Genomic DNA, 27,738 nt, shown 5'->3' on the forward strand with positions numbered 1-27,738 from the left:
TGCCACCGACAACTGGCATCACAGAAACTTACAATATGGAAACAGGCTGTTCAGCCCATCACACCTATGCCAGCTTTCTTAAAGGTATCATCTCATTACTCCCACTCCTTTTACAATTTCAAATTATACATACTGACGTACAAAATAGGATGAACTCAGTCTTCACTTGTGTGATTGGAACATATTACTTAACCACTTAATTTGATCTCATTTCCTAAAATTTATATCAATATAGAATATTGCAAACCTGTTGAAATGGGTTACTTATGCTGTGGCTGCAATACAGGTAGTAATGTACTACATCTGTAATCAAAACAAACAAACACCAGTTAGAAGAATAAACATCAGCCCAACTCTAAAACATGAATTATGTGTTGAAACTGTGCTTGTGTACAAACTTCTTGTGGAAAGTTCAGCTTTGAAGCCAGTTTATTGATATATGTACAACTAAATCTAAAAGTTATAGTTTCAGCAGATGGATGAATTGTTTGGGTTTCATTTTATTTAGCAAAAAAGAAACATGAGGCTGTGCACAATTTGTGTTCAAGCCATTATTAGAATCATAGAAACCCTACAGTGTGGAAGCAGGCCATTTGGCCCATCGCGTCCACATCAACACTCTGAAGAGCATCCCATGCAGACCCACCCCGTACTCTATCCTTGTAAGCCTATTTCCCATGGCTAATCCACCTAGCCCGCACACTCTTGGATACTATGTGCAATTTAGCATGGCCAATCCACCTAACTGGCACATCTTTGGACTGTGGCAGGAAACCCATGCAGAAATATGGAGAATGTGCCAACTCCTCATAGACAGTCACCCGAAGCTAGAATCAAAGCCAGGTCCCTGGCGCTGTAAGGCGGCCATGCTTACCTCTGAACCACCAGGCCGTATGGTCGTAAACTTTATTTTTTTCTCATATATGAATAACATTTGAGACAATCAGGTGAAGTATCAAAATTATGAAGATGAAAGTAGGCAACTTCAAAGACAAACAGACATATTTATCTGCTTGTGCACTAATCTATGAAACTTGAAACAACTGGGAAAACAATTTGTTAAATCTATTGATAAAAGATACAGACTCCTATGTTTACACATAATGGTGGAAGGGACAAAAGCAAACAGGAATTACACTTTCACAAATTATTGGATTGGTTTTAGTTGTAATATCGTGTCCAATCTGGTAATCTTGCTTTGGGAAAGACAGTGAGGCTGTGTAGATAATAAGAAAAGATTCACTGAGACCATGATCAGGGGTGAGACATTTTAGTTCAGAGAGGAAACTGCTATTTGTTTTACTGAGAAATAAAAATGAACATGTAATCCCCACTGTTACCAAAGTTATGGAGAGCTTTGCAAAGGTGAGTGGCTGTGTGGGAGGGAAGGTGAAGGGTGTGGGGCGGAAGGCAGGACTGGCAAGGTCAAAGGAATGTAGGGAACCTTGGCTTGAAGCTTCCAGGCAACAATGCACAACACACTTACCCCTTTATAGGGTCATAAAGTTCAAAATAAGCTGCTCAGCTTAAAGACTACAACTATCAGAACATTTTCCATGTTATGCTCCTTACTACCATTTTGATCCCTCTGACCCATTGAGACTGCAAGTTCTGCTCTGTTGAAATTCTTCTACTTGAAGAGCTGAGCTATTTTCTTTGCTGCTCCCCCAACTCACAATGTAGTGTCCAACTGCCCTCCCCCTACAGAATGCTCAGAATCCCCTGTCCAGAACGCTCAAACCTGGTTGGAAGGCTAACTCCGCCTCTTTCAGGCTTGCTTGGACACATTCCAAGGTTGGGCCTATGTAAAAGCTACCAGCTCTTCCCCCAAAACCTGGATCCCTCTTGACCACTTGGTCTGCCCTGAGCCCCCTGCCCCCTCAGGCACATAGAAGGCTGAAGCCTGGACTTGGGCCTGTGGGTGCTGCTGTCAGACCTGACCCACCCACACAAGCCCAACCAGCCACCTGCTGAAGTCTGACAACTCTTGGAGCACAGTACCAGCCGGTTCTCCCTTGTGGCTGTTGGGTTTGTTCCTATGTTTACATGTTGCACTGGCTGGGACCATGAATGCACAGATTTTCCATTGCTTCCTGGAGAAATTGAGGTCTAATGGAAATCTGGCAAGACCACACTTTAGATTTGGGTGGGGGACGGGGACGGGTGATCAGAGAGCTATCCTTCAGGACAATCCCAGGAAACTTTGATTGAGCCATCATCCTGGTCCTCACGAATGAAGAGTTATCACTCCCTGCCTGAGGTCACATGGAATGACTTAAACAATGGAATTAAAGAGTGATTGATTTGTAGAACTGTTTTCCCATATCAGTTGCCAACTTTGAGGGAAGGAAGGGGAAGAGAAAAGATGTATAATACTTTTGAAGGGCGTGGAAGTTTACCTGAGCTAACTTTATTCCGTGTCATGTTCATGATGAACTTGTCTGGAGCCACGCAGAAATCACTGATCCCCTGAAATGTGAAAGTTAAAAATTATAATGAGGCTGTTCACATCAGGAAAAAAGAAGGAAAAATAATTAGGGCTAACTTTGCTAAATGTTATCAAACCATTGCAGGTGTTTTAAAAATGTGTTCTAAATCTGCCTCCTCATGTTTAGATTAAATTCCCTACAGTATGGAAACAGGCCCTTCAGCTCAACAAGTCCACACCGACCCTCCAAAGAGCAACCCACCCAGACCCAATCCCCCACGTTATATTTACCCCTGACTAATGCACCCAACACTATGTTGCAACTTAGCATGGTCAATTCACCTGACCTGCACGTCTTTGGATTGTGGGAGGAAACCAGAGCACTCAGAGGAAACCCATGCAGACACAGGGAGAATGTGCAAACTTCACACAGATGGTCACCTGAGGTGGGAATTGAACCCAGGTCCCTGGCACCGTGAGGCAGCAGTGCTAACCACTGAGCCACCATGCCACCCTTTGAGTAAAAACATTCCAAAATACTTTGGTTAAGGCATAATCATCAGGATCACTCTCTGGATCACTTTTAGTGAGTTCATTTCTCTCCATCCATTGAATTGGATATTCTACATTTTTCGAACGCATTAATGAAACTTGATGCCCTAATAACATCCCAGTATTTGATAATGAAACCATACAAAACTTTAAACAGGGCAGCGTCTATATATCCACTCTTTGTGAAGATTTCTTGTCTGCCAACCATCCACCTCTTCCTTCAGGCACAAACATGATCCTTGAATTGCTTGTTGAAGCACATATGCAATTATTTATATTAGATGTCCAGTGTTACAACCAGTGAGGAGGGGTCACAGCTTCAGTCACATGGGTGGTCACAATGTTGTATTTTCATTTTCTTTAGAAGCATGCAGCTGCCAACACTTCAATGAAACTCAGCAAATCATCAAAAATGAAGATGAGGCAACTCTAAGGTTTTCTTCAGTGAAAAACAGTTCAGTTTTAATAGTATTCTGAAAAAATAACAAAATATGATGTGAAAGGTAAGCACACAAATACAAGTAATTAGCTCACAAAGGGAAGTTTGCATAGGAAGAATGGTGTCTGGTGCAGACAGGAAAGTAAAGACAAATGCAATCACATATCTTGAGAGTCTCTAGGGTTGCAGCACTGAAAAGACTCGAGTGCAATATTAAATTTAATTTTGACTTGATTATTCACCTTGTTAGTAAAGATCTACTTGGGCTCCACGCAAAACAAAACTTTTCACTGTACCTAGGTAAATGTAATAATAATAATAAATTAAATCAAAAAATATTCAGCTGTTGTCCTATTGCTTTAGTAAAGGCGGAGTTTGCATTATAGAGTTCTCAGTGAATGATTGTTTTCCACCAATGCTGGTTTCCAAGAATGAGACTGAAAGAGAAAGAAGGGCTTCTAGTATCTATGTTACTACAAGCCCAGATTGTTTTATCTCAATTTGATTTTAAAGGCTGCTGTGATACTCTGTTTCATTTCAAGCTGGATACTTTTAGGCAACTTTTGTCTCTCAAAGTGTGAATCTATCATCCAAGTGTGAACAAGAGATGAAAATTTCTTGATGCATCATTAATTTTCAGTGCCTTGTATTCAAGATGGTAAATCTGAGGCAGCCAGTTTCATAATCCACATGCACTGCCTTGGCTTGTCAGATGATCACAACCATTATTTTAACTCAGGAGCATCCTTTTCAGAATCACTCTTAGTCCATGTTGTCTCGAGTGTTAAATGATGAAAGTTGTATATTGATGGTGCTTTTCACTACAATCATAACACCTGTTATAACTGTAATGTGGACGTTAGTTCATTGCAAGCACATCCTGACCTCATCAGTTATGTGTGATCTGGCCATGTCCAACATTAATTCTTTGCACTCTATCTAAGCCACCGGGATGCATTTTCCACACATTATCGATCTATAACTTACTCCATCCTTTTCCATCAAATCAATGTCATGAAAATGCACAAAAACACCTGCAAGGAACTTGATGTTTTACTGTACATTGTTTTAAGTTGGAAAATTACCATATGCTTTGATTTTATTTCTATTACCCATGCAGGCTTGCATTACAATGAATTTTGTCTATTTGTGTTGTGCTGCTAGAACTATTTTTGACCGTTGCTGCTCCACAGTTGGGAACTCTGAGCATATCAAAATTCAGAGCTGTTTCATCCATGTTGTCAATCTGACTTAGTGAATGCTTGCATTTTTATTGCTTCTGATGAACCACTGGAAACCAATGTTGTTGTCATCGAAGCCTTTTTGCTCAATCTTGATCTTTTGTTGCAATATCACTTGCTTTAGTTTATAAAACAGCTACATCAACAAGCTGTTGGTCTGAAATATGTATTTCAGATTGCTGCAAAAAAAAAATTGCTGGATTGAGAGTTTGATTTGGCACACTTACCTGCATATATTGTATATATATATATTCCATTTCTGGTGAGGATGTATCCATTCTCATGATTTTTGACACATCCTTCTCAACATCAGGACACTGGGCTGCTCCCTGTTAGCATGGTGCATTTGGACCTGGGAATCTTCTTCGGAGTGGATTCTTCTTATCAGTTTTTCACCGCACTGAGTTCCCTCACTGCTACACAATTATTGTTTGAGTTTGCAAATATTACAACTATTAGCTTGACAGCATCTTTGTACTCCATTCATTTGGTTGGAGGACAGATTTCTATTTGTCGCTCACCATGCCACATACCGTATGCTCCACCAACAACAAAACAGAAATTGCTGGAAAAGCCCAGCAGGTCTGGCAGCATGTGTGGAGAGAAATCAGAGTTAACATTTCAGGTCCAGTGGCCCTTTTTCAGAACTGGCGTTTTAACAGCAATTTCTGTTTTTGTTTCTGATTTCCAGTTCTTTTGATTTTTTAGCAGTATGCCCCACGTGAGTGTACCTTAAAACTCACACGTCTTTTTCGCAAAACACCATGTTGTTTGCTTGAACACACAAGTTGACGAACTTGAGGCCAACTACTAAAGTAAATGTAACATTTTGTAACCAAAAAGGGAGTTAGGCTTATAAAATAGTGATATGCAAAGACATTTTTTTTTTGCTTGGAAAAAGAAATGAGTTCTCACATAAGCTGAGTCAGCCTAAATGCTGAGATATACACTTTTTAAAATTATGTTTCCAAACGTTTTAAAGCTTAAAATCTATACATGGAAAATGTATGCATCGCACGCATTTTGAAAATAAACTTTAACTCTTGCGCCAGAGTTGAGACTCTCACACACACAACATTGAAACTGCCTACGTGTATATTTATTATTCATGCCAAAGAGGAGTTGGAAGAGAAGGAAAAAGGAAGGAAAGATTTGATTTGATTTTTCGTCAAATGCTTTGAAACACAGTGCAATGTATCACCAGCTGAAATAGCTCAGTTGATAAGACCGCTAGACTGCAGATCTAAAGGTCTGTGGTTTAATCCCAAATTTTGGCAAAATGTATCAGCCTTTATTTATGGAGTGACTCAGTGATTAGCACTGCTGCTTCACAACACCAGAGACCCAGGTTGATTCCACCCTTGGGTGACTGTCTGGCTGGAGTTTACACATTCTCCTTGTGTCTGCGTGAGTTTCCTTTAGGCGCTCTGGTTTCCTCCCACAGTCCAAAAGATGTGCAAGTTAGGTGGATTGGCCATGCTAAATTGCCCTTGTGTCCAGGGCTGTGTAAAATTGAGTGAATTATCTGTGGGAAGTAGGATGGGGGGGGGGGGGGCGGGATGAGTCTGGGTGGGATGCTTTTCAGAGAGTTGGTGTGGCCTGTTTCCACACTGTAGGGATTCTATTCTCATCATCCTATTGTTTTGCATGCGAACCAGACAAATCATAACTTACTTAACAACATCAGGGTAATAGAACAAAATGTAGAATATTGTGTTACAGCTACAGAGAAGGTGCAGAGAAAGATCAACTCTAACATGTGAGAGAGTCATTCATAAGCTTCGTAACAGTAGGGAAGTAGCTGTAGAAAAAAGGGCAAGAAAGAATGGAAGGAACAGAAAGACAAGAATGCAAAGAAACTGATCGATAAACCACAACAGAATTAACATGAAAATCATTGACCAATGACATTTTCAAAATCTATTTTGCCTATTACAAAAATAGTTTCCTTGTATGATGTGACAGAAAGTATACATATTTCGAAAAGCTGCAGAATCGATCAGTAGTGAGGAATCAGCTATTTTAGTTGAATAAGATTGAGTAGAATTCATATCAATAGACCATGAAAGGGAACTAAAATAATGATGGAGGGAAAAGGCATTATCTTTTAAAATCCAGCTCTCAGAAACCGTAAAAATATTAATTAACACTTAATGAACAGATTTACATTTCAGAGGTGCATTTACAGATCACAATGCCATCACATCCTAATCCATTTAGAAAGTGTAGACAGCCCAGAGAGAGAGGGACTGGCTGAAATGCAAATCAAACAATTGACTTTCACTGACCAACATAGATTCAATCAATGAATTGACTTCAACTCCTGGCAGTAATCTGTTTATCAGATTGAGCAGCTGACAGGGCTGTAGGTGGGATATGGAACAAATCAAAGCAAATCATTTTGTGTCAATACAGAAAGTTGCAAAGAATATCTGAAGGACTTCAACTGAACTAAATACATTCAAGTGAATGTAATTTTTTTAGTGCTCATTCTTACTGAATGAATTGCAGAAAATTGTTACCATTTATCTGATGGTATTAATAAAAGCTGTTATAAATCTGGAATAAATCACAATTTAGCACTCAATGTTTCATTATTTTAAAACCTTGAATTTGATCTGCTGTCTGCAGTGCTATTTCGGCTGAATGCCCAATTTTACGTGGAGTAAAATATAAATATATAATGAAGTGCATTAGGAATATGAAGAACATAATTCTTCACCTTGAGCCAGAATTGAACTTGTTTGTCCAGCTTACTGTATGTACATTTGTAACTTCTACATGGTCACAAAATGTACAGTTACAAAATAATCCCTTTAATCTTCTATGAATTCCTTTCTTGATTGTCATTTAAGGCTATTTGGATGAAAACAGACTCCAGAAACAAGTAAAAACAAACCATGAAATGTTTGTGAATAGTGTTGAAAGATAATCTTGACTGATAAAATGTTGTCAATTTCCAACTTGCAAGATTAAGAAAAATGTTTTTATTTAAATAAGCACCAATTAAGCAATGATATCTACAGGAACTTGAAGTAAGTTTTATCCAAAGAGCTGCACCTACATCTTACAGACAACTGCAATTGCAACTCACTCAGTAGAGAAAAAGGGTGTCAGGGACAAGGAAGATATGTAGAAGAGCGACAACTATTTAGTTTGGGATGTGTTATCATTGTTGCTGCACTATCTGCAGCAAAGTCCTTCAATAGGCGGTTGCCTATAGGGGGCAGGGTGGCTCATATTTTCAAAACAAGTTGTTCAGGGCCTGGGTCACTCGTGTTCCAAATTTGGTTTTCCTTTCATTCCTGAAACAAAGCCTAGGATAAACCACGTACTCTTTTGAAAGACACAAGCAACAAAAGGAAGCTTATCTGCTACTGCTTTTTTGAGGAATTTGTTTCTGTTTAATTGCAAGTAGAGCAATCAGCTCCTTTTTCCAGCAGCCACATTGTATTTAAAGCATAAAACAGAGGCTCTCAACCTTTTCAGTATCAAGGCACACTTCAATGAAGCACCAATACCATGGCACACCAATACTTTCAGCTGAATTGATTGCTCATAACTGTTAAATTTACTTGCACTGATGAAGATTCACTAGGAATGGAGATACTGAGTGAGAGGTGAGGCTCCCCTCAGCCTCCTCACTCTCCATCTGCCAAGCATCTAGCCACCTCTCATAACACTTGCCCATTTGCAGTGGTTCCCATTTCTATATCCCTCATACTTATTTATGTAGCTTCCCCCTAAATGCATTTATGCCCTCCGGGTCGCAAGATTCCAAGTTCAAGCCCCACTCCGACCAGAGACTCCAGTGTAATAATGGGGGTGTGCATCACTGTCTTTTGGTTGGGATGTTAAGCTAAGATCCCAATTACAAATGGAAGTGGGTGTTAAAGATTTCATGGCACTGGTTTAAAGAACACGGGAATTATCTCTGGTGCCCTGGCCAAAATTTATCCCTCAATCAATATCACAAAAACAGGTTTTCTGGTCTTTATCACATTGCTGCTTGCTGAGTTCAAGGTAGCTGCTGCATTTCCTACATTACAACAGCGTCTATACTTCAAAAGGTACTTCATTGATTGTAAAAGGATTTGAAATGTCAGGTGCTCATGAAAAACATGTAATACAAGCCTTTCATTTGTTTCTATTCACCTCAACTACTCCTTGTGAAAGCATCCGGCTCACCAGTTCCTGAATTGCTTAGTGGATTTATGAGCTTTCAGTTACCACTAATTACTTTGGCTTAAGTGTGCCTGCAATCTGAAGCCAGGACCCAGAGTATTGTTACCTCCTGAATTGGATCCCTATAAATTTCTAAGTACAAATGGGGTTAACCAGACAGTCAAGTCAATGAATCACGGTGACCCCTTCTCAGCTCCTTTCCTCGAAGCACTGTGAATAGTGCTGAAGCCATAATAAACTTCACTTTAGCTGCTGTTCTCCATTTGTAGCTGGACTGTAGATGCCTGGAAGGTGTTTGACTGAAAAGCACATCGCTTACAGATCAAATCCATCAGATGTGCATAAGCATCAAAAGAATTCAAATTAGTCAATTTCTCCCTCTCGCTGCATTGGTGCCATGCTTGATACGTTACCTCAGAGCTTGGCTTTTTCAATTTTTTAACAAAAGAAAGTGAAACCAGTAAAACTCTGTCATAAAACTGAACAACCTGAACCGTAATAAACCCAGCTTTGGTCTGTGGCCTGTATTTTGATCATCAATTTCAGTTTCAATTCCATCAAATACATTCCATTCAAAGGCATTAAATCTGCATGACTTAAAACCAGCAACATTAGCATAAAAAAACTAGAACATGAATACCTGAAAAGGATCTGAAATGGATTTTCATCTAAAGCGCAATTTGTCTTGAGGATTTACAGGTCACATGAGTTATTCTCCAAAATAAATGCAAACCTACAAGGTGCATTGTAGTCTGAAGAGCTGTCAAATTAAATCAACTATTTCCAGCATTGTCGTGATAGTTTCTGTAGACTGAGTTCACTGCTGATCACATCATTTTGTGAAGCCTTGGGAGCAGGGAAGCTAATGAATCTGATTTGACATCAATAGCCTTTTGAATTGTAGTAACTGTCTGGAAGGTGAAAAGGAAGCAGGCACTTTTATTCAGGATGGAACAGAAAGCCAAACATTAAAAAGCTACACTGTCAGCTTTTGTGTAGCTGCCAGCTGTCAGGCAGGAATCATTGAGGGGCAAGTAGGAGGAGTTATATGTTCCCTTCTGTAAGGAATTAAATTATTAAAAACGTATGTGCAGATACATGGTATGGGCAAGGCAAAACACATTTTCTTACATGGAACGTATAACAGCACAGTACAGGAATAGGACCTTTGGCACAACATGTCTGCGCTGACCATGATCCATTCCAAACTAGTCACATCTGCCTGCATATGGTTAGAACCCTTTTATTATCTGCCTGTTCATGTGTCTGTCTCTTAAATATTGGCATCATATCTGCTTCTACTATCCCCCCTGGCAGCTTGTCCCAGGCACACAGAACCCTCTGTAAGAAAGACCTGCCTTACACATCTCCTTTAAACTTTCCCCTCTCACATTATGCCCCCTCGTATTTGACATTTCCACTCTAGGAAAAAGTTTCTGACTATCCACCCTATCCATGCCTCTCATAATTTTATATGATTATATCAGGTCGCCCCTCAGCTTCTGATGCTCTAGCGAAAACTATCCAAGTCTGTCCAATCTAACCTAATAGCTAATACTCCAATTCAGGCAACATTCTGGTAAACCTCTTTCCCACCCTGTCCAAAGTCTCCACATCTTTCTTAAAGTGTGGTGACCAGACTGCACACAATACTCCATGTGGCTTAACTACAGTTTCAATCTACAGTTGCTGTATGGCTGATGAACTTTTATACTCATTGCCCTGACCAGTAAAGGCAAGCATACTATATTCCTTCTTTACCACTTTTGTTGCCCCTTTCAGGGAAGCATGGACTTGCACCCCAAGATCTCTCTGTATATTAATATACAGAAGGTTCCTCCCTTGTACTGTACATTTTCCTCTTACATTTGACTTCCCAAATTACATCACCTCACACTTGTCCATATTAAATTCCATCTACCATTTCTCCACCCAGCTTTCCAACTGCTATATGCTTTAATAACCTTCCTTACAATCCCCAACTCTACCAATGTTCATGTATTCTGCAAACTTACTAATCAGACCACCTACATTTTCATTCAAATCATTAATACATATTACAAATAATGGAGGTCCCAGCACTGATCCTTGCGAAACGTCACTGGTCAGACCTCAAGTCAGAAAGACACCTCTTCTCAGCCACTCTCCGTCTTCTACACCCAAGCCACTTTTGTGTCCAACTTACCACTTACCAACCACATGACTTAATCTTCTGGTTCAGATACCAAGGAGAGACCTTGTCAAATGCTTTAGTAATGTCCATGTAGACAACATCCACTGCGCTACGCACATCAATCATCTTCGTCACTTACTCAAAAAACTCAATCAAATTTGTAAGACAAGAGCTCCCTCGCATAAAGCCATGATAACTATCCCTAACAAGCTGACTATTTTCCGAATGCAAGGAAGTCCTGTCTCTAAGGATCTTCTCCAATGGTTTCCTTACCAGCTATAATTTCCTGGATCATGCCTGTTGCCTTTCTTAATTAAAGGAAAAACAATGGATATTCTCCAGTCTTCAGTGACCTCACCTGTGACTGAAGAGTATACAAAGACCCCTATCAGGGCCCCAGCAATCTCCTCTCTTGCCTCCCTTAGTATCCTGGGACAAATCCTATCAGGCCCTGGGGATTTAGCTATCTTAATGTTTTTCAAGACAATCAACACCTTCTTCGTATCAACATGCCCCAGAATATCAATATACCCCTCCCTAATCTGACCATCATCCATGTCCCTGTCCTTGGTGAATACTGATTCAAAAGGCTTACTAAGGACCTCACCCACTTCCTTTTGCTCCACACATTAATTCATTTTGTTGTCCTTGAGTGGACTTACCCTTTCCCTTGTTATCCTCTTGCTACTAATGTAGATATAAAATGCCTTGGGATTACCCTCAATCCTACTTGCCAAGGACATTTCACAGCCCCTTTTAGCTTTCCTAAGTTCTTGTTTAAGTATTTTTTCCTGCTTTCTTTACAATCCTGAACACTTCTGAAGAAGGGTCATTGGATTCAAAATGTTAATTCTGCTTTCTCTCCACAGATGCTGCCAGACCCACTCAGTTTACCCAACAATTTCAGATTTCCAGCACCCACTGTTCTTGATTTTATCACAGGTCCTGGTATCAAGACTGAAAGTGGGAAGGAATTGGCCAGCTACATAATTGCCCTGCAGCCAGACAATTATGTAGCCAGGCTGTCAGTTAACAAATGGCATACAGAGAGGCCAATCTGTGAGACTGTGTTTCTTCTACTCAAATGGCATTACCACTATGGCATTTATGCAGCATGCACATGTAGTGTTAGAATCTCCACCAACATCCCCTTCCAGGCGTTGTTTAGTGTTCCATCCTCCCTGGCACACCATACTGACTCACTCAATGTGTAGTGGAGGTCCTCAACAGCAAGCATCTGTTTCCTCGTTGCTTTCTTTAAACAAGTGAGTCTCTGAAACCCCATGGTTCTCTTGTACCATGAGCGAAATTGAAAAACCCCCGAAAACTATTTTTGATCAACCTGTTCAGATAGGTTATGACACACCTCTGGAGGAGGTGGGACTTCAACCAAGGTCTAAACTACCATCAATTGGCCAATTCACTGCTTCAATTACCTTCCTGCTTGATCCATGTGCAATGTACACTTTCCATTAGGAAGGTTTTGTAACAATGCGAAAATATCAGAATTTCCTCTCCTGATGCTGTCTCCCATCTCCTCACCACCCATTTTCAAAACAGGCTGGGATTCCAAAAAAAAAGTGCACAATGCACTAACATCTAAACTCTTAGTTTCTACAAAATTACTCCTGTTTTGCATGTACCATTTTCTACCCAATATTCACTTACTAGAAATTCCACAGACAACAGGAAAGGTCAATCACTTACCACAGCTGCAGAGATATCCAGACCCAGGGATCCCCAACTAAGGATTAGAGTCAGGACTCCACTGATGATCATTCTGCAAAAAACAAAATATAAACATAATGAATTTCAAACAGAACAATGACATTACTGGGAATTTAATGATAGATAAAGCTCTTAGACACAGTAGGACACATATTATCGATTGAGGTCAGATTCCATATGTTTAACGTTGCAACATAATTGGAGAAAATATTTTATCCTGCATAATTTTATTTTTACTTTTGCAGAATTTTATCTTAGAATTAAAATGTCCAAAACACAGGGAAGCCATTCATCCCTTACTCCTATGCTGGTTCACTACATTACACTACTTTCATTCTCATGATCTTCCCCTGTGAATTTATAAGCATTTATTCCTGTTCAATAGTGTAATGTTGATCTGCATGTTGCTATTTTCTTTTGCATATTATTTTGGTAGTTTATAAAAATATTCCTTAGACATTGGTTCGACCACTTCTGGAATACTGCATTCAATTTGGTCTCCCTGCTTTTAGAAAGATGTTGTTAAACTTGAAACGTTGCTGAAGTGATTTACAAGGATGTTGCCAGGGTTGGAGGATTTGAGCAAGACCGATGCTGAATATGCTGGGGCTATTTTCCCTTGAGTGTTAAAAGCTGAAGGGTACATAGAGTCTCTTCGGACCCGGTCCATCTTTGATCTCCAAATGAATTGGAAGATGGCCCGGGTGACTGCGGCGGCACAGGTCCTGGGGATAGGCCAGACATATAGCAATACTGAGAGTACCTCACATCTGATGACCAGGTTTTTTCCCGCGATGGAGAGCGACCGTTGCCCCCATCTGCCTAGTTTCTGTCTCATCTTCCTGATCCGCTCCTCCCAGGTCTTGGCGCACGCCCCAGCCCCCCCGAACCAAATACCCAAAGACCGGTGCAATGGGGGAAAAAACACGCCCAATGCCACCCTCACCCTGATGGCCACCTTTGTGTGTGGCTGCATCAAGCTGTGCGTGGATCCCCGGTACGCAAACACCAAGTGTCACTACGTACTGAGGTTCTACCTGTCCCCGGTGTTGCGAAGGATGGGCCTGGCCTCGCTGCCGCGGAACGCTCCGAGTAGTTGGACCGTTCCGTATCACCTGTCCTTCGTGGAGAAATTTATGAGGAAAAACACCTTTGACCACAAGTCCATCAGGAAGTGGTCAGCACGAAGCGTCCTTGAGACCCTTCGGGAAAAGGAGAGGGCGGATCCTGTCGAGCGGTTCCCTGAGCAGACTGTCAAAGTCATTTGGCAGAATGCCTCATCGCCAGAACTTTCCAACAAGCACCAAGACGTGGCTTGGCTGGTGGTGAGAAGGGCTCTGCCTGTGAGATCCTTTATGCACGCCCGGACTCTCTGCCGCACCGCACGCTGCCCTCGAAGTGGCTGCGGGGGGGACGAGACTGTCACACACTTCCTTCTGGAATGTGCCTATGCAGAGGAAGTCTGGAGAGGAATGCAGTGGTGCTTGTCGAGGTTCGTCCCGAGCAGCGCCGTGACGCGGGACTCCGTGCTCTACGGCCTGTTCCCCGGGACTCACACCGAGACGAACATTAACTGCGCCTGGAGGATCATCAACTCGGTGAAGGACGCTCTCTGGGCGGTCCGAAACCTGTTGATCTTCCAGCTGAAGGAGTTGACCCCGACCGAGTGTTGCAGACTGGCACATTCCAAGGTCCAAGACTACGTGTTGAGGGACGCGCTGAAGCTTGGGGCAGCTGCCGCCAAGGCGCGGTGGGGAAAGACCACCGTGTAAGATCGGCCTGCCTAAAGAAGAACAGGGGGCCCATACGGACGTTTTTTTGGGCTCTGCTGATGCCTCAGCCAAATATATGTACAAGATTGAGAAATGCACAGGATTGTAAATGACATTGATAAATACGAATCTGTGTTTGTAAATATGGACATATGTATGGCATGATCAAATGTACAGACCATCAAATCATTTATGAATAAAGTATATTTTTGAAATAAAAAAAAGTTAAAAGCTGAAGGGTGACCTTATAAAGGTTTATAAAATCATGAAGGGCATGAATAGGATGAATAGCCAAGATCTTTTTTCCAGGTCAATAGAGTTCAAAATGACAGAGCATAGGTTTAAGGTCAGAGGGGAAAGATTTAAAAGGGACTGAAGGGAAAATTTTTTCATGCAAAGTGGTTTGTATGTGGAAGGAGCTGCCACAGGAAGTGGTGGAGGCTGGTGCAATTACAACATTTAAAAGGCACCTGGATGGAGACACAAATAGGAAGGGTTTAGAGGGATATGGACCAAATGCTGGCAAATGGGACTAGAATAATTTTGGATATCTGTTAGACCGAAGGGTCTGTTTCCATGCTGTAGGTCTCTCTGCTGCTATGACATCATCAGCTGGGCACTCACCAAGTAGTTAAGTGAGTTTGTTTGTGAAAAGCTGTCTCTCACATAGGCAGGAATTTTTAAAGTTTGACCTTCTGAACTTAAGAGTTGACAGTAAGGACAATTGGCTTCAGGGGAAACCTGAATCAGTGAGGGTTCCCTTACCTACAGCTGTTGGAAGCACACATTAATATTTGAATTTTCCACAATCTTTTGCCTAGCTTAGACAACACAGAAGCTGTTTCCAAGTCTCCTATAAACTAAAATCCATTGTTTATCCATTGTTTTGGAGAAGCATTAAAGTGTAATAAGTTTTACATAGATCAAAGAAGAGTCAGGTTTTCCAAAGAAAACATATCAGAAGAGCCTGTCACTGTTAATTGTCAGCTTTAATTTAGCAATTAATACTGACGCACCAGAAATAAGTAGCACAACTGGGTTTAAGAAATTTCTGATAAAGCCGCTTATTAATTTAATATTTCATCCCAAGGTTTTGCTCAGTACTCCTATTTTCTGAAATGAGCACAGCAAAACTAAATTCTCTGGTCTTTTAGGTGCCTTAACATAATCTCTGCAATTCCCACACTCTAGTTGTATGTAAGGCAGCATTGCCATGGCAAAGTGCAGCTGAACTTCATGTATGCATGAAAGAAAAACTCTATTGTTGAAAGGCTTGTATGTGTTGGCTAGGACACTCAGTACCAAAGCAGCAGGGAATGAAGGCTTAGTTTGTCACTGCTCACCTCACTATGCCACTAAGCTCACAAATTCAGTTGGTTTGTTTGTCATGCACTTAAGGAGCTTTTACCCTGAGCTGTAATAAACTCCAGCTTGGAAAGCAGCACGATACGAACCTCCCAGTTGCATTATCTTCCTCCATTAACTTTTTTCATCAAGCATCACGCAAAAATGCTGACTGGCACGATGGAGACGCATTTTCATTACACATTCTCAGGTCCACGTTTTCATATTAGCATTTGCATTTATTCCAGTAAAATGTGATAATTAACATTATGCAACATGTTATTAATATATCATTCATATAAATATTAATCAATGACATCAGTGACTAAACCAGATCAAAGCATTCAGAATACCAGAAGTGGGGACTAAGTCAGTTAATACTTCACAAAATCCCATAAAAATAGATCAGGTGAAGGAGGCAGCTTCCATATCCAAACATAGACAGAGAGTGAGCTGGGCTTTTGCCAAAATCTGCATTATAAGCATTGTAAGTAGTCTGTCAGAACAGTATGCAGCTTAAATCTATGTTCCTTGCTTGAACCGAAGGCTGCAGAGTGCGTAAAGTTTAATGACACAGAATGAAAGAAATAGAATGGTAAAAATTATGCTTCCCAATTAATTATGATTTCTCTTAAACCAATGAATAAATAATATATTTAGGATCAGAAAGCTTTACACAAATAATGTTTTAAGATGTGCTGGAAAGCATTAGGCTGCTACAATGATCAGGTGCTGATTCCCCCGTGAAAATGGTGAAACACATTAGCCAGCTGAACCCTATCACACAAGACAACATTCTTTCAACATCTGTGCATCGTGTCGACAGTAATGGAATAGTATTTTAACACTTGAGCTGTTTTGCAGCAGCTATAACTTAAAATTGCGTTATTTGATGCTAGTTTCATCCTACATTTACTTATCCAATTCCATAGGACATAAGAGATAGAAATAGGCCATTCTGTCCAACAATGTCATGTTTTATCCTGCACTTACTTTCTTTCCTCATCTGAACCTACAATGATAACCATTGGCTCCCTTCCCCCTCTAATGCTTGCCTAGTTTCCCATTAAATGCATCTTTACTATTCACTTCAATCATTCCCCAGAGGGTGATGACTATCTGAAACTTGAAACCGCAAGGGAACAAGTTTCTTTACATTTCCTTTTGGATTTCTCGGTGATATGGACTTTCACTGTGTCCTCTCAAAATTTGTCTTAATTTTAAAGACCTCAACGAGGTCACCACACAGCCGCCTTTTTATAAGAGAAAAGTGTCACAGATTGTCAATCCATTCCTGATACAGCCACACATTTCTGGCATGGGTAAAACGTCTCTGCACTTGTTTTAAATCCTTTTCCTACTGCCAGGACGAGTACTCCATGTCTGGTCAAACCAGGGTTTGACACAGGCACTTGGTTAATTTTTTTTATATGGATTGGCTAAACTGTGTGAACTGTTGTATCATGTTGGCATTAGATCCTCGCAAGTCCTTTTCTTCCTCTGTCCCATTTAAATTCACACCTTCCAAATGATAATTTTCCCTTTTGAAATCCATACCGACTATTCATTGCTACATTTATGTTTCCAGATATTCTTCTATTTTACCGGTTAGCGAAGAGACAATTATTTTTCTTATCACTGATATTAAACTGAATGGTCTATAATTCCTAGTAACGAATTATATCTCTTCGGTCGCCCTGTTTAAAGATGAGCACTGCATTAGCTTCAAGCACTACACCTTTTCCAGACGAATTATTAAATACAGGCATTGATTTATTTAATTCATAAGTTAAACATTATTTACCCTGGAACACCAATTTAGTCAACTCTGAGCTTTTATGCTGTGTTGAAATTGAATATCAATGACAAACTATACTATTTTCAAAATAAAAAAATTAAGTGAATTGAAACTTCCAAAGGCCTAAATGGAGAGGAATGGGATTGACTGGATTGCTCTAAAGGCAATTGGTGTAGATGGGCCAAATGGTTGTCTTGTGCCCAATAAATGATCAATTTTTTAGAATATCTGAGCTCACTTCTGAATGACCAGGAAGGATGTGTTTGCTCAAAAGACACATTGCATATTTTTGGGCCACACATCGATGGTGAGCTTCTTGAACTGTTGCAGCTGGATGTAAAGACATGGCTTGCTGAATTTGCCATGCTCATCATGAATACCTCCAATTTCAGATTTGATCATAACTACTTTAGGTCAAGAAAATCTTTGTTTATTTTTTAGCAAAATTTCAAAGTTGGCCAAAATCGTTGGGAATAGCCAGTTATGAGTCTGCTTTATACTTTACATTGATATTCGATCTTCTCAAATAGACATTGTAGACATGGAAATGATACCTGTGAAAGGTTTCAAGTGCCTATCCTGAGAAGTCATTTGGAAATTTAACATGGATAACGCTAATGTTCCAGATGTCATACCTGTTCTAAGTCGTTAGCTTATCGTGTGTGGACTGTACCACACTATGCCAGTTTCCTGAGCACATCCTTTGTCAGGTAAGTAAAGGGATGATATTGGTACTTGCTCGAGTGTCCATCTCAGCATGTAGTGCATGTTGTCAGTTCCTTTTGGAGAATTAGACAGAGATAAAGGACTCCGTTTTCTGACCGCATCCATGTGGTGTGTCAAATTGATCATGTGCTTTCTGACTGCTGTCTGTAAGCTGTAACATTGTAGTTACCTCTTGGAATTGGTAATTTGCTTGCTTGCCATAGAGAACTCTTGTGCTCTTTGGTTTTCTCTGAGCAATTGGACTTCTTGCACATTTTAGCCAAATGTTCTCTTTTGGAACAAACCTTGCATGTCACAAAATACTATTCATTGCTTTTACAGGGGAGATAATCTTCATCCCTGACAAGATTTGATTGTTTTATTGATCTTGTTGACAGATGCAGTAGTCATTCCAGAGTCAAGCACATGCAGAGACTGCTGTCCTGCAAATATTTCTTCAAACTTGTGTCCTTCATCCATTGATGCAGTGTACCAATGGTGCCATCTCAAGGTTTGTCCAGGACTGCCTTTCAGAAAGACCTGATAGGTATAGAGGCAATGGTCAATTCCATCAGCCTTTCAGCTAATTTAGCTTTGGTGAAATCACATCCTGTCGCTTTACCTTGACATCTGCCTCTGAAATGGTTTCATTGCTTCACTATATTGTTGGTGGCATGATGCAAACTCAAACCTGTGTGTACTGAAGTTGGGTTGATTTTAAACTGATCTTCCAAAGATAGGCAAGTTTTGTCAGGATCTTTATGTTCATCACTAGAAATACCATAAGTTTTTATTCTTCTCAAACCTTTGTTTCCCTGAGTAATAAGAAGACTGGCTGTTTGTCTTTCCAAACAGCATATTGCTCCATGGAGAGAAGATTCACTCTTTCTTTTAATCAATGAAATTCTGACAACGTCATTAGAGTGATAATCCATGTTCAGATATTTGCTTTGCATTGTCTCTGTGTTATTCGGTGTTGCTTTAGAGATTGCTGCTTTCCTTCTTTTAACATTTTCTGCTTTTAACAAAAGTAGTTGCTCAATGCCTTTATTTGGTACATGCACCAAACGAAAATCAGTTTTTCTGCTTTGGTCCTGTTTCTCAGGAAAAATACAACTATGCACAATGATTACTGCCTTAACAATGGATAGAAGGATTTTTTCTAGTTTTCAGCTCAAAATGAATTCTATTTCATTTTTAGAATCGCTTTGCCAAATTGGAGCAGTTCTGGGCCTCTTACAGAAACTGTAGTGCTTTTTAAATTGGACACTGCATGACCTCTCTTTTTTCTCCCCTGCGACACTGTACCCATCATTGTTTCTCCATTTTGGTTGCTGTGTTTTAGTATAGTTGTAGCCTTTAGTCCTGGTTGTTACAGGTGAAATTCAGCTCTGAATTCAGGTAGATAATAGGTGGCAGTTAAGAAAAGAACTTGCCACAACTGACATTGCTGCCAACTTGCCGTGGCTAGCTTCTAACACATGCTTCCTATCACCAGCTTCCAGTGCCCACTTGCTGCTGACCTGACTTGTGGTTTTCTGCATGTTAGCCCATGTAACATATACTGCAGAGACTAAGGCTTTTATTGAGACAGACAGTTGGGAGTCTGTTAACAACTAACTACATACACTGAGATAATAACTCAGTTTTGATAGTCTGGGTTTATGATTACTTATATTATGATTACAATATATGCTCTTAATTGACTGGCTGACTGACTTGGTGATTATCTGGGACAGTAGCTTCTGAGACCTGTTCAATAATTCAATAATAATCATTCAAGACCGAGAACAACTTGATCTTTAAAGTTATTTTTAAAGAGTGAAACATAAAGAGAGGGCAAGAGATGAGTGGAAAGAGAAATTTCAGTCTGCATTACACTTGTTGCAGTAGAATCAAAGCTTATCAAGGCAGTTGAATGATTGGGTAGAACAGTGGCAAAGTGGTTAGCACTACTACCTCACAGCACCAGGGATCTAGGTTCAATTCCAGCCTCAGACGACCCTCTGTGTGGAGTTTGCACATATTCTCCGTGTCTGTGTGAGTTTCCACCAGTGTGCTCTGGTGTCCTCTTGGAGTTCAATGATGTGCAGTTTATGTGGATTGTCCATGGCAAATTGCCCCACAGCATTCAGGGATGTGCAGGCTAGGTGCATTAGCCTTGGGAAATGCAGAGTGACAGGGACAGGGTTGGGGGCTGGGTCTGGGAGGGATGCTATTTGGAGGGTTGGTGCAGACTCAATGGGCTAAACATTCTCTTTCCACACTGTAGGGATTTTATGATTTAATGCTGGTCTCCTTATTTTAGGATGCTAAGAGCTGAAGTCTTTTGGACAAACAAACTGCAGAAGGATACAGATTGGTTCTCAAGACGTCTATCAACTGTTACAGCACAATGCACGTCTTTTTGCAAACTTCTTCAGCTTCTATTATTTTCAATGTAGGTGTTACAAATATAAACTAGAATACAAACTTCAAAATAATTTATAGTGTGCAGCATGTGGCAAAGCTTTCCTGTTAAATAAATTATTAACAAGAACACTGGCAATTAGATTTTATAGCAGTAGCAGAAATCAGGTCAGAAAATCAATAGTTATCCCACTGAGTGAAAATAATAACCCTTTTACTGGTAAACAGAGTATAGGGAGAGACTGCTTTTCTGAGCCACTCCTCTAACAGCACTGAAATGTTTTTTTTTAATTGCTCAAATTCCTAACCAAATATTTCAGTTTCATTACAGGATGTGTGCGAAGGAAGCCAACTAGTTCACTCACCAACACAAGTCTCAAGATTTAATCTAACATTGCATCAATACAACATTTCCAGCAATGTCTGGCACAGGGTTGTCATCAATTATCAGTGTTCTTTTCAACAAAAGTAGCGATAAGATCAGCTTGTATCTCATGTGATCGTCAAGCAGGTTTAAGCTACCTCTTAAAACTCCTGCTGAAGGTAACATACTCAAAACATGACCAGCTTTAAATTTCCACTATTTTCCATTTTCAATTCAGATATCCTGCAGCTCTTCTCTGGGAACATACCAAATTGATTATAGCTAGAAAATATATGAAATATGAAAGCATTTGTGAAAGCAAGTTCCAACTCGGATGGCATAGGCCACAACTGAAAGTAAATGAAAGATGATTTATATCTAAAGGAAAACAGACCAACTGTTTCCAAGAAAAAACATCACTTCCACTTTAAAGGTTTACAGGTGTGTCAAATAGAAATTAACACCCTCTTTCTGTTCTGAGTAAAGTTGTAAAGGGCTGCCCTCTCATAACTGGTGATGGTATAACCTAAGGGTCAATATGCCTCAGGAGAGGGGAGAGGTTGGGAAGGAGAGTCCTTCAGCTGTGCTGTTGGTATCAACTCTGTATCACAAACCAGCCATCCAGCCAACTGAGCTAGTGGACTCCCTGCTCTAAATACAACACTAAAAGTTGACGATAATAGGTACATTTGGTGAAGTGAACTGAAATGGTGCTTCCAACATGTAGTCTTACCCTGGGTGGATGTGCAGGACATGCACACCCATCATTGACTACAATTAATTATCACTATAGCTCCTTCCTTGCAGTTACACAATACTGTACTTTTAATCTCTCATGGCAACAGGTGTGAGGATATGAAGAACTGAATGGCAATTTATGCCATAGAATAGCATGGGGTAATTCAGGAATAAAAAATCTTACACAAACTACTGCATATAAATTTCTCCTTGCCAGATAGTTTTCATTTTAAAATCATTTTTACACAGCTGAATTAAAATTAGGCCCATTGTGCCTAATCCTAGCAATTTGAAGGAGGGGCCTCATTCTGCATACTTTCCTAAATGAACATTGTAGATTAGATCTCACTGATGATAAAGTCATTTGATAGGGCTGATGAGACTTATTGAATGGTTAAGGGGCCATGAAACTGGTACTTAACTTGAAGGTCAATTGTATTGATCCACTGTCCCCATAAAATTGGCAATTAGCAGCATCTAGAACTCAAACCTAACACTTTACTTGGGTGAGATTGTATCCTGAAAATATATCATGCAAAGTATTTCAGCAAAAAGGGACAGGTGATTCAACATACCTTTCTTGAATCTTCTCAATTGCTCAAGTTAAAATATCATCAAGAGTTCACAGTTATGATCTTACAGGCACCAGTAAAATTGACCAAGATTACAAATGAGGGAAAAGGGGAGCTTGTAGCTTCTCTATCCTTGAAATGCAGGCATCAAAAAGAAAGCATCCGTAATAATCTGCTTCAAAGCTGACAAAAAAAAATACTTTATGTATAAGTTATCATTTGTTGAAAGCTTATGTTTCTTACTATGTATTGTTCTACAAAGAATATGTATTCTATAATACAAAGCCAATGCGATACTCACATTGTGAGAAGCCACCTGGATCGTTTAGCCAGACCTAAGAATGCTGCCAGACAAACAACCAGATCATTAATGAGGAGCAGAAGATATGCCATCCACCTGAAATGACAGTTACATTAAGGAAGTTATATGCATGAAGGTAAAGTGCTTCAAATGAAGCTCTTTAAAAATATGAGCCAACAGTAACCTTTTAAAATTCTAAAAATTATGAGGGACAGGCTATATGCTTGTTAGATTATTAATTCATTCAAGTAATACTAATTAATCTTTTTAAATATTGAAGGAGACAGGAAGAATTCTATACCATATGATTTAATTTGGCAAGGTGAGCAGACAGGTAAGTTTTCAAGCTAATGCTTCATACAAAAGATAACAAAGTCCAGTAATACAGCATCCCCCGTGTACAATGCTGGAATGTTAGCTGTGAAGTCTTAGCTTGAGGTTTGAATCAAAAACTTTCATAGAGGATGAAGTGATACCCACAAAGCCTAAACTTTATTTGGCAGTAAAATTACATTGATAATAATGAACCATGTTTTTTTTAATTCAGTCACAGGATGTGGACATCAATGGCCAGGCTCATATTCATTACCCATTCCTAAATGCCCAGAGAGAAGTCAGGGCAGATGAGAGTCAACCACATTGCTATGGATCTGGAGTTACATATAGGCTAGACCAGGTAAAGATGGCAGTTTCTTTCCCTACAGATGGGTCTTTCCTGACAATTGACAACAGCTTTACAGTCATTACACTAATTCCAGACTTTTAAAATTAAATCCAAATATAACCAATTGCCATGGTGGGATTTGAACTCGGGTTCCCAGTTTTGGGTCCAGTGCCTCTTCTTAAACTCAGAACATTAGATCTGAGGAAGGGTAACTGGACCCAAAATGTTAACTCTGCTTTCTCTCCACAGATGCTGTCAGATCTGCTGAGTGTTTCCAGCACTGCCCGTTTTTGTTTCTGACTTGCAGCATCTGCACTTCTTTGGTTTTTGTTCCACACCTCCTGTGGCGAAGATGCCACAGACAAAATATACACAAGCACATTCAAATAAGTTGTTAGTGGATTTAAACTGATGACCAAATCCAACTGGAATTTAGCATGAACAATGCAGCCTGTGATTTCAGAAGTTAAGGGATTGCATCCCATGGCATGTTGTTAAAAAATGCAACACAAGAGCTGCAGCAACAGCATTTACTTCAATCAAAAATACCAGAGAGACACCACAAAGTCTTACTTCCCTTTCTGCTCTCAGAACCTCAGCTGCAAATTGATCATACAGTTATCTGTATTAACTTTCCAAATTCAGAGAAGACAAACTCTGAATAGAGATTTATCAACAGGAAGTGGTTTGCATTGATTCGAACACCCTTGACAAAGGGTTGTGGATAGAAATCAATATAATGCACAGACAAGAAAATGCAAGTTGAAATCCCATCATGACAGGTTAAATATGGTGAAACAGTGGTAGTGTCCCCGCCTCTGAGCCAGAAGGCCAGGTTCAAGTCCCATCTTTTCCAAAGGTTTGTTATAACATGTCAGAACAGGTTGGTTAGAAAATATCAATATTCTAGGAAAGGGAGTTTGTTTCAATTAAAGGAACTAAATGGATTAATGACCCAAATTAATTGAGCAATATCCAATAAAGTCATATGGGCACCCATTAATTCTCCTTGTAAAACAAACTAGTTAGTGCCATTCTTCCATTCTATCCCAGTAATTCTAACTTTATTTTCCTCAAATACCCATCTCCTTCAAGGTATTGGTTTTCTTTACCATCACCATCTCAAGGACAATGGATTCCATGTCAGCACCATTGTGTAAACAAGGTCTTTCTCCCATCTACCCTGCAATGTGTCCCCAAGTACCTGTACCAGTATCTAAAGGCACTTTTTTTTTGTCTACCGTATCTAAATCCATACAAACACTTTTAAGTCAGTCTTGTTAAACAGTTCTAAAAGAATATACTTTCTGAAACTTCAACAGTTTACTCCAGAGTACTTAGATACACAGGAACCTGATTATCTGAAGAACATGGGTGGGGAGTATTTTGTTCAGTTAATTGACTTCCGGATAATCGAATGCCAGATAACAGAGTCATAGAGTTATAGAGATGTACAGCACGGAAACAGACCCTTTAGTTCAACCCATCCATGCCAATCAGATATCCAAACCCTATCTAGTTCCACCTGCCAGCGCCTGGCCCATATCCCTCCAAACCCTTCCTATTCATATACCCATCCAAATGCCTCTTAAATGTTGCAATTGCACCAGCCTCCAACACTTCCTCTGGCTGCTCATTTCATACATGTACCACGCTCTGCGTGAAAAAGAGTTTGTCTTCTCTAGAATTTGGAAAGTTAATACAGATAACTGTATGAAAAAGGTCACTTTTATATTTTTCCCCTCTCACTCTAACCTACGCTCTCTAGTTCTGGACTCTCTAACCCCAGGGAAAAGACTTTGTCTATTTATCCTATCCACGTCCCTCATAATTTTGTAAACCTCTATAAGGTCACCCTCAGCCCCCGACGCTCCATGGAAAACAGCCCCAGCCTGTTCAGTCTCTCAAAGCTCAAATCCTCCAACACCAGCAACATCCTTGTAAATCTTTTCTGAACCCTTTCAAGTTTCACAACATCCTTCCGAAAGGAGGGAGACCTGAATTGCACGCAATATTCCAACAGTGGCCTCACCAATGTCCTGTACAGCCACAACATGACCTCCCAACTCCTGTACTCAATACTCTGACCAATAAAGGAAACCATATCAAACGCCTTCTTCACTATCCTATCTACCTGCGACTCCACTTTCAAGGACCTATGAAACTGCACTCCAAGGTCTCTTTGTTCAGCAGCACTCCCTAGGACATTATCATTAAGTTATATATAAGCTTTCCCAAAATGCAGCACCTTGTGTTTATCTGAATCTGCCACTTCTCAGCCCATTGGCCCATCTGATCAAGATCCTGTTATAATCTGAGGTAACCTTCTTCGCTGTCAACTACACCTCCAATTTTGGTGTAATCTGCAAACTTACTAACTATACCACTTATGGCTCACACCCAAATCACATAGTTTAGCCAAGCATCAGTGCCTTGCAGTCTTGACGGATAATTGAATTCCAGATAATCAAATTTCCTCTGTCATGATTGAATGAATACTTCAGAAAGACAAAAACTGTAAACTTATAGGACATTGTAAAGCAAGTCCTGCTCTTCCTGGAGCTGTCGCAAACATTAAAGATTTTATAAAAGGACACAAAATTCCCCAATTTATTTTCCTTTTAGTGATATGTTGACAAAAGCATGGGCCAGGCTACTACATTTAACAAGAATTGCTATTTATTTTTAAAAATTCTAGTTAAGGTAAACAATTATGACTGTTGGCATATAATTCCCACTACACAGTCAAACAGAAAGAAACATTGAAATGGTGTTTTGGACAGAGGATTAGGCCGAGAAGGCAGCCCAATGGTGCCTGTCCACTGGGTTCACTAAAATGATCTTTTGGTTTGTCAAGACTTGCCACTCCTCGATCTTCCTTCTCCAGGTACTTCCCCTTGTTTGCAGGAGGTACGTGGTAATGGGTTCACATGTATTAAGTCTTTGATTTATTGATTAAGAGCCACAATTTACAGTGACTGATGAGGGGAAATAAACTGCCTTTCTTCACCCTTGAGGTGTTTCCTTTTAATGCACAAAAACGGTCAGTGCCTTCCAGTCCAATGAATTCTGACACAAACATTCACAGTCACAATCTGTTCAATGGTATGCAGAAGGCCTTTATCATCAACAACCAATCATTATTTCCCATACCAATTAGCTGCTTGTAGCCAAATCACAATTCATTCATATTCCTCCAACTTATCTGCAACTAGATTTCCCCCATTACTTGAGTAAACAGCTGTGTAAACAACACTTGAATTGAGTATAAGATCATTTTTTTTTACAAGTGTAGCAACCCTTTCCATAATCCTTAGTCTTGAAACAGTCCTTTTCCCATTTCCCATTTCTAACCATCATCAAATATGTAGTAAAATTAAAACTTCAGTCTTTATACATACGGAAAAAGAGCAGGGGAATTGGACAGTTGATAGCTCTTTCAAAGATTTGGCACAAATACAATGGGCTGATTGCTCTCTTTGCATCCTATAAAATCCCGTGCCTCCACAAAGTCATGAAGAAAAAGATGCTGCCCAACTGTAATGATATACTACTCATCAAACTGGTCCATCTCGCTTACAAGTACCTACACACTCTCTCCACATTAATCTCAGCTTGTATTGAGGAAGGTGGCTCAAATTTGTGCATAATTGATTGAAGCACTTATCAAAATTAATTAAAAGCCCACAAGTTCTAAGAGTAGGCTGATAAAATCCCATTATTAAAGCTTGAGATAACATTTTACTGGAGAGAAAGCACACAAATGTCTGGTTGTTTGATTCCAATGCATTATCTGGCCAATTGTCAGATGAATTGATAGAGTCAAATATTATCAACATTACTCAATAATGGGAACATGTTTGTTATACATCCTAACCCAGTAGTACACACTTCAGTGTTTAGACACATAAGACAAGGAAAGAAATCCAAAGCTTCAAGACTTCTTGATGCAGTCGTCTCATGCCAACGAGAAAAACACAAGTCAGCTTCTCCAAAATTACAGAGAGAAGACTTCGAATGCATGGGAAACTAGAAACTCCAAATAAACTGCAGCATTAGCAATGGAAAAAGGATACATTTTAAATTCCTACCCTAACTGACCCGAAATGACAAGATGATTTTTGAATTTAAGAAATAGAGAAAAACAGCTATGCAGTAATTAAATATCTGTGCGATGATCATTTGACCCCAGTCTTTGCTACTTATTTTATTCAGACCACATCTAAAACTTTTAAGCTATACTAAGGAACTGGCTACTTGTAAAATTTTAATATTCCTCAGCTGTAAGGACAATGATTAAATAAATACTAAAAATACAATCCTGA

The 27,738-nt window shown here is 39.8% G+C and overlaps 1 protein-coding gene across 1 annotated transcript in view; it reads right to left on the bottom strand.

Annotated features, from left to right (window-relative positions):
- ttyh2 (tweety family member 2) overlaps positions 1-27,738 on the bottom strand; it is a 145,000-nt gene that overhangs the window by 33,521 nt on the left and 83,741 nt on the right. The window contains exons 5-8 of the mRNA XM_072558547.1: positions 22,750-22,845; positions 12,726-12,798; positions 2,400-2,469; positions 248-303 (exon numbers count right to left, since the gene is read on the bottom strand). Of these exons, the coding sequence (XP_072414648.1) occupies positions 248-303; positions 2,400-2,469; positions 12,726-12,798; positions 22,750-22,845 (295 nt within the window). The remainder of the gene's footprint in view (positions 1-247; positions 304-2,399; positions 2,470-12,725; positions 12,799-22,749; positions 22,846-27,738) is intronic.

This window comes from Chiloscyllium punctatum, chromosome 39 (assembly GCF_047496795.1).
Source record: "Chiloscyllium punctatum isolate Juve2018m chromosome 39, sChiPun1.3, whole genome shotgun sequence".
NCBI classification, from domain to species: Eukaryota; Metazoa; Chordata; class Chondrichthyes; order Orectolobiformes; family Hemiscylliidae; genus Chiloscyllium; species Chiloscyllium punctatum.